The sequence below is a fragment of the Silene latifolia genome, chromosome 9 (genome assembly GCF_048544455.1).
Source record: "Silene latifolia isolate original U9 population chromosome 9, ASM4854445v1, whole genome shotgun sequence".
Taxonomy (NCBI): Eukaryota; Viridiplantae; Streptophyta; class Magnoliopsida; order Caryophyllales; family Caryophyllaceae; genus Silene; species Silene latifolia.
The window spans coordinates 135448929-135456841 of record NC_133534.1 but is presented as its reverse complement, the minus strand read 5'-3'; the positions used below and the strand labels follow the sequence as shown (position 1 = coordinate 135456841).

General features: G+C 44.5%; 1 protein-coding gene across 1 annotated transcript; it reads right to left on the bottom strand.

Annotated features, from left to right (window-relative positions):
* Positions 1 to 966: 966 nt before the first annotated feature.
* Positions 967 to 5795, bottom strand: LOC141601621 (uncharacterized). The gene is made up of 7 exons (XM_074421916.1): positions 5647 to 5795; positions 5203 to 5517; positions 4964 to 5116; positions 4784 to 4876; positions 4445 to 4669; positions 2209 to 2309; positions 967 to 1021 (listed from the first exon to the last, which is right to left on the bottom strand). Exons 2-7 carry the CDS (start codon positions 5470 to 5472, stop codon positions 967 to 969), a joined length of 897 nt encoding a protein of 298 aa, XP_074278017.1. The 5' UTR covers positions 5473 to 5517; positions 5647 to 5795.
* Between the last annotated feature and the right edge of the window lie 2118 nt (positions 5796 to 7913).

Here is a 7913-nt window from a genome sequence, read left to right as displayed (position 1 = left end):
TATCTACACCTACCTCCTGAAGAGAATCAATTTGCAGCCGCTCTTGCAAAACTTGCATCTTTGGTTAATATGCCAGACAACATGGTTGAAATGCCTTTATGCATCGAACGACGATCAGAACCAGCCTATATACACCTCCTTACAGATGAAGAAGAAAGCCCAGAGGAACCTTAGTTCCAAGCCATTCTAAACTTCAAACTTAATGGTACATACCCACCAGATATGGATAAGAGGGGACAATGCGCAATACGCCTACTAGCCTTTCAATACCTCCTCATGCAAGGAGAGTTGTACAAAAGAACACCTCTTGGTGTTGTCTTGCGTTGCCTTGATCATTCACAGGCACAAAAAGTGATGGAAGAAGTTCATGATGGAGAATGCGGTCCTCATATGAGTGGAACCATGATGGCAAAGAAAATCACACGTCTAGGATATTACTTGACAACAATGGAGTCAGATTGTATTAAATACGTCAGACATTGCCATAATTGCCAGATATTCGGGAATGTGCAACATATCCCTCCCTCCATGCTTTACACCATGACATCTCCTTGGCCATTTTCTGCTTGGGGAATCGACATCATTGGGAAGATCACTCCAGCTGGAACAGGAGGTCACTACTTTATTTTGGTGGCTATCGACTATTTTACCAAATGGGTCGAGGCAGCATCTTATACTGCTCTTACAGCTAAACATGTGGCCAAGTTCATACAAACCAATATCATCTGTCGATACGATTGCCCATATGAGATTATCAGTAACAATGGGTCACATTTCCAGGCCGAAACTGCACAATTTCTAGCCAAATACAAAATCAAGCACCACCATTCCTAGCCTTATAGACCTCAGACTAACGGCGCGGTGGAGCCAGCTAACAAAAATGTGGTCATGATCCTCAAGAAAATGATCGACAATTATCGAGATTGGCCTAGAAAAATACCTTTTGCACTATGGGGGTATCGCACATCAGTTAGTACGCCCACTAGGGCTACTCCTTTCTTTCTGACTTACGGTATAGAAGCTGTACAACCAGTTGAATTAGAAATTCTATCCCTATGCATTTTCCTCGAAAGTCAAATCCGAGAAGCTGAATGGAATAGAGATCGATATGAGGAACTCATCCTCTTGGATGAACGAAGGTTGCACGCATTACATAATGTGCAGACAGATCAGGCACGTATCAAACGAGCCTTCGACAATCGGGTTAAGCCCAGGAAAATCAAAGAAGGAGATTTAGTGCTCAAATCAGTCAGAGCTCTCCTACCTGTCGATCCACGAGGAAAGTTTAAACTTAACTGGGCCGGACCTTTCTTAGTCAAGTCCATACTCTCGGGGGTGTGGTTAGGATTACAGACCTAGATGGGAATGAATTTTCTAATCCTACTAACCTAGACCAACTGAAATGATACTACCCTTAGCATAGAACAGGAAAACGCGCCTCGTGTAATCCACATGCCGCTAATGCGACACGAAATAAAAATGGCCCTTGGCCCGCTGAAAGAAAGCTTATATCACTATGGTCTTGTATTTTGACATTTCGACATCCTCGTATCATCAAATAGATTGAATTGTACTTGTTTCAGGAGTAAGTAAAAAGCATCTGCTTATTTTTCTAAAGTTCATTACAAGCTCTTGCTTCGAACAATTATTCTTTTACATTTACTCGAACTACGCACAGGGTATGATTTTATTTTTTCTAATGAATACGTAGGCAATCCTTCATAGGATACAGCCCATTATTTTAATGTAAATAGAAGGACATTTGCATTTGCATTTGAAATTCGACAAGAATAATAAAAGAAAATCACAACAGTTTCTTAACTAATAAATCTTTTATTCATTATTCCATAAATAGTAATAATATGACAAATACATATAAAATAAAAATGCTGAAAAAATGCTAGGCTAGGATTCGAAAAACCCCGCCATTTATTACAACTCAAATTAATAATAATAAATAATACTATAATAAATTAATAAGGCTATTCTTCCATTTTCCCTTTGCCTTTGTCACCTTTGTCGTATTTCTTATCTCGGCCACGAGTCGGCCGCTCTTGCATTGTCTTCGACCTAATCACCAACGGTCGTTCTCGCGGTCTAGCCTTACCATTTTGATCCATCACCATCTCCACGGCAGAAGCGGTTTTCGGTTTCTTCGACGGATGAACGACTCGGAACCCGGCCTCTTCTTCCTCCTCAGTCAAGTACTTTTGGTTCTCCTTTGCTACTTCAAGGATTTTATAATCCACGGGCTCGTGTTTCCTCAGCTTCTCACGTTCTTCGGGAGTACCAGCCTTTCTCCATTGCAACTATAAGTCAGATACCCATAAAGAGCCAATAGGAACTGGTATGAACCACATGTTCCTCTAGGCCCACCGGATTACCCACTCTCGACAAGACTTCGAAGTATGTGCCAAGGCAGTTTGAGGAACGGTATCCAACTTCGTAATTTTCTGCTTAAGGCCCACTTGCCTCATCAATCTCTCCAGAAAAATGCAAACCATGAATTCCAAGCCGGGGACACGAACTGACCAAGTCAGATCCAAAGATGAGACTCCAGTGACTGACCTGAGATGCCACCAAGGCACAATCCATCGGATTAAGGGACCACCTTCACTCTTCAACTTATTTTCCCAGTAGTTGCATACCCGAGTGAAGTCCACCATGTATAGCCTAGTTCTCATTGCAATTGATCGAGCATGATATCCTGGCACATTTATTGGGGGCTCGATCAACCGCAGCCGTTCCATCAACCAAACCTGCAAAAAGAAAACGGGAATTAATACCAGTGTATCGACCAAAAAAAAAACGAAACACAAAAAAAAAAAAAACGATCGAAAAAAAAAAGAGAAAAGTAGGTTCTTACCTTCAGGATGACAGGACTTCCCAAATAAGGAAGCTCGCGGTTGGCCTTTCTGTTATCCAATCCAAGAATGGTCTCCCCTAAGCAAAGGCATGCTGGGCTCTTGCGCATCTCCATTTGTTCCACTCGGCTCAGAAAATGAGGATCCCCTCTCATCTCCTTGTCAACATGCCCTTGGAGGACATAGCAATGTAGTAGACAAAACCCAAAGGCCGTGCGCCTCGCAACATAAGAAATAGTAGGGTCCTCCCTATTTATAAATCGGTCAATAAAGTCAAACATACGGACACCTTTTGAGGTCACAAGACAGTCCACCTTAGCCTTGGTCAATCCAAGCAAGTCCCTAAATTTACTTTTATATCCTTGAGAGCTAGGGGGTATAGCCGGTACATTTTCTGGGTCCCATCCTCCAACAACAGCTATTTCTTCAGGTAAAGGACAAATTTCACCTCCAGAAAAGGCGAATACGTGAAAATTCGGGTCCCAGTACTCAAGACAAGCATCCAAGAAAGGCTTCTCCACTTTCACTAATTTGAGACTCAAGATCGATCCTAAATTGAAAGCACCCATGTCGTGTTTCTCGATGTTTGTAAACTCATTCGTCCATTCCTTCAGACGGTTTTCAAAGGCATCCATAATTTTGGAAATTTTTTGGGAGGATATAAGAGTTTTTATGTGATAGACGGAAGAAAGAAAAAGGAACTGTGTGAATAAAAGCTCACCCGAAGTCTCGGTTTATACTATTCGCTGTTTCCTAAATTCTGTCGAGGACTGATGAACTGGAGAAATGACGCAGCATCTGCTGCGCCTCTTCGAAGAGTCGCTGCTCTTGTTGCGCCTCTTCCCCAGGTCATTTTCCGTGTTCTCAGCCTTGGATCTTTCCTATTTTGCTTTTAGCTATAATTTCCTATTCCTATATGATTTTAATTTGGTAATTTCGTCAAACTTACCAAGTTTTTTTGTTTCCTAATTCTTTTTAGGTTCGCTTTTCGAGGCAAAATCGACATTTTCGCCAAACGAGCACACTTACTCATTTTTATTTCTGTTCTTTTTTAGGGGAATCATTTCACTCCTCTTTCTCAATACATTACACACTTAGATATTTATTTTTATTTTCTTTTTTTAGGGTGTAGCCCTCCCTACTGTCCGGTCATTTTGCTCATTTCTGGGCATTTTTCGCGCATTTCTAAGCTTTTTTTGCTCATTTCCGGGCATTTTTGTCATTTTTCACACTTATACATTTCTTTTAGTTTTCTTTTTTAGGGGGTAGCCCTCCCTACTGTTCGGTCATTTTTGCTCATTTCCGGGCATTTTTGCGCATTTTTGAGCATTATTGTTTTTTATTTTTGGACATTTTCGCTATTTTTGGGCACTTTTTTTACTCTTTTTTCATTTTGCGCCAATTTAGGCCACCTATATACTACGTGTTTTACGTGTAAATTCTATGTAAATTTCGGCAGCATGACGGCACAAACCGTCACCTACCAAACCTGTTCTTTTAAGCTAACATGTAGGAACAGCAAACACCCAGCAGCAAAGGCACTCAGGCCATTATATATACAACCAAAAGACGGTATGTACATCAAACTGGGGGCTCTCGCCCGAGACAAGATCCGAAAAGTCCAAAATGTACAAGATATATACAAGACAACAACAAAAAAGGGGCAGCCAGTCCTGGTCGCAACTCAACTCGGCTACGTTCGCCTCTAGAGCAGCGATATCGGCGTCCCTGACCTCGAGCTCCCTCAACAGACGAGTCGTCTCCTCCCGGGACTGCGCCGGCTCGCGCTCCAAGTCAAGCACTCTCTGCATACCAATGAAGAAATGCCCCATTTCAATCATTTCAATAAAGTGAAGTAATATTCCGCTGCAACGAAATTTGAAAATAAAATAAATAAAATAGGAATGAGAGGTTCATACCTGTCGTCCCCGACCACCTACGAGTGCCTCGATGGCCGTAGCCCGCGGTCGGTTGGCCACCCTCCACAGCGTCACGTACCGAGACGGTGCCACCTGCATTCGAATACAAAGAAGGTTCAAAAGGAGCAAATTCATTCTTATGCGATAAAATAATGAAGACAGCCAAAGTTGGGGGCTTACCCTACTCACCAGGGGCGGCCACTCCTCCAAGCCAGCGTCGGTCACCTCCTCGCCAAAGTCGCGGAGCTCTGAGATCGTCGTCATGCCCGCCGCGTTAGTGTACTCCAGCACCTCGGGGTAAGCTGGGGGCTCAACGCCTGCCACCTCGATCTCCTACAAGGTTCAAATGGCTCTTTATTTGACGATCGTTCGTCATTTGTCAAATCAAATCAAAAATGAATAAAAGGTAAAATTCTTACCACGATCAGCCAGTACGCCAACCTCCGGTGAATGAAGTCAGAGTACTCCTCGCCAGGAAGAAGGAGGGCGTCACCACTCGCGTCAGCCAAGTTAGCCTCTCTCTCGGCCTCAGAATTCTCTCTAAACATCATCCGTGGAGGATCGATGGGAACCGTGAAGGTATCACGAGAGCACTGCCGAGTCAAACGCTCGCCGAGGCATAACACAGGTCCCATGGGCATCCTTAGCAATAGCCGACTCGAGGTCCTAGGACGAAGGACCTCGGCCATGAAAGTCGGAGCCTCAGGGTAGTCTTCCCAAGATCTAGGCACCCACTAAAATAAATAAACGAGGGGTCATTCCTATGATCGGCTCTAAGCAGGAGGGTGGGTCATTCCTAAGATCACTTCTAAATAAAAGGCAGGAAAAAGAAATGTAATCAAATGAGAAGCGAAGGCACTTACGCTGTCCAATGTTAGGGCATTCACGCCCCTCCGACAAATGTCGTAAGAAGACCGTTGGCTCTTCCTACGGCACACCACCCACTCCCTCACCACAGGGTACGCCCTCGGCTCAGGCTCCGTCCTCTTGGGCACGAAGCTAGGAAAGTAGGAGTACAGCCATGCCTGCGGACAAGATTATCATTTATTTATACAAAAATGATCTTTCATAATTCAATAGCAATAAGGGAAATAAGTGATGATCTTTCATAATGCAGGGAAGGTTCATACCTCCAACAAGAGTCCAGGACCAACAGTGGCAGGAGAAGTCCCCTTCTCCATCATCCCAGGACGTACCATGGCCCTCATGTAACGAGTGAGGACCGCAAACCCAGGAGTAACCCAGTCCCAACGACCTAGGCTACTCAGGTCAGCAAGGAAATGAGGAAGCTTCGTCGACAGCCTCTCCCTCTTGTCTCCGAGGTAAATCAAAGACAAGAACCACCACAACCACAGGCGAGCCCTCAGCTCAGCAGTACAAGGAGGAGGAGGCACCTTCTTCCCATCCATCGTCACCGTCGCCGGGGTCCTACCCGCAAAGTAGTCCCTGACGTAAGAACTCGGCACCAACCTAGGAACGCTGGCAGTGCCTGCCGCCAGGTTCCAGCCGATCAGCCTCCTCGCCTCGGCCGAGTCTACTCTCATGGCCGTCAACGGCCACACCAAGTCTCCTTTCCACACGGTAGACCCGAGATCATGCCGTAGTCCTCCAAAGTGACCCCAACCTCTCCAAAAGGCATATGAAAAGTCGATGTCGTATCCCATTACCGATCAAGGAAAGCTCGAATCAGGCTAAGGTTAGCCCGAATCTTCCTTTCCCTAATCACCCTCCAAGCTCCCACCAAAGCCCCGAAGGCTCCCGGCTCGATGATGGTCCTCTCCTCCTCCGACAGTCTCTCGAAGGCATCCATCATCGACCTATAACCGGAAAAGGACCTCATGTTCCCGGCCTCCTGTATCAATTCAAAGCAAAAGCTATCTTTAGCATAAGACAGAAGATAAGAAATGAAACGGCAAACAAATAGGAAAGGTAATGGAAAATGACAAGTTCGAAACTTACCATTACCGTCCTGTAAGACAGGTGGCTCTCCATCGCCAAAATAAGATGTCTACCATCCCATTTCTCGGCCCACTCGGGTGCACCCACAAGCTGACGACCACCTCGTCCCACGTTGGCCCTCCTCGGGACCTCCTCAACCTCCTCCTCGATCTCCTCCTGCCTCTCTCCACCCACGAGAGCACGAGAAGGTTCAAAGTCCACGTCCATCGAGGCCCTCCCCGACGTAGAAGGCACGTCACCTGCAAAATCAAGATAGAACAAGGCTATGTCAAAGCCACGACGAGCTTCTTTGAGGTCGTTTCAAGCATTTTCAAGCCCTAAAGGCGGCTTTTCTCGCCATCTTTGGCCACTTCTTTCAAAACCCGACCACGCGTGTGGAAGGTTAGGGCAATTCAAGTCTAAGTTCAAGCCTAGTCGCGGGTTTGAGTCGACATTTCAGCAGCATTTCACTACAATGGCGATTATGTCCTAAAAAAGTGTCCTAAAAGAGTTGTCACAAATCGAAAATTCGACATGATAACAAGTTTATCCATTACACAAGGGTTTCAAAACACCAAATTTCATCAAAAATGGACAATCCTAAGTTCATTTTCAAAGCGATTTTCGAAATAGCTGAGAAACCGTCTCATTTTTCGCCGAAATGCTCAATACTTGATGAAAATTCAAAACGAATACATGGTTATGTTCCTAACATTGCCAATTGTCCATTTCTAATGTCAATTTTATCAAGCAAATTCATTTGAGGCAAAAGCCCCAATTTTTCGACATTAAAGGGGAAGTAACCCTAATTTTTCGGCCCTAATTCAAGCAAAAACGCGAATTTAAAGCAGGAATGAGATACATACCTCGATTGGTCATGATTTATGGCACGAATTGATCATGTTTTGACGAGTTTTGGTTGGAATTTGAGAGAATTTGAGAAGAATTTGTGTTTTGAAATTATGAAATAAACACATGGTTTATCGGGTTTTTACCCAGACAAGGACAAGCCCAAGAAAAGACGCAGCACTAGCTGCGCCCCTTCCAAATGCCGCAGTTCTTGTTGCGCCTGTTCCCCAGCATCATTCCAGCTCAAATTTCAAAAGTTCGTTATAAGTTTGTTATTTGTGGACCCAAGTTTTGTGCGCATCTTCTCCGACGTCTTATATTTTGCACTTGATTCTTTTGGGCG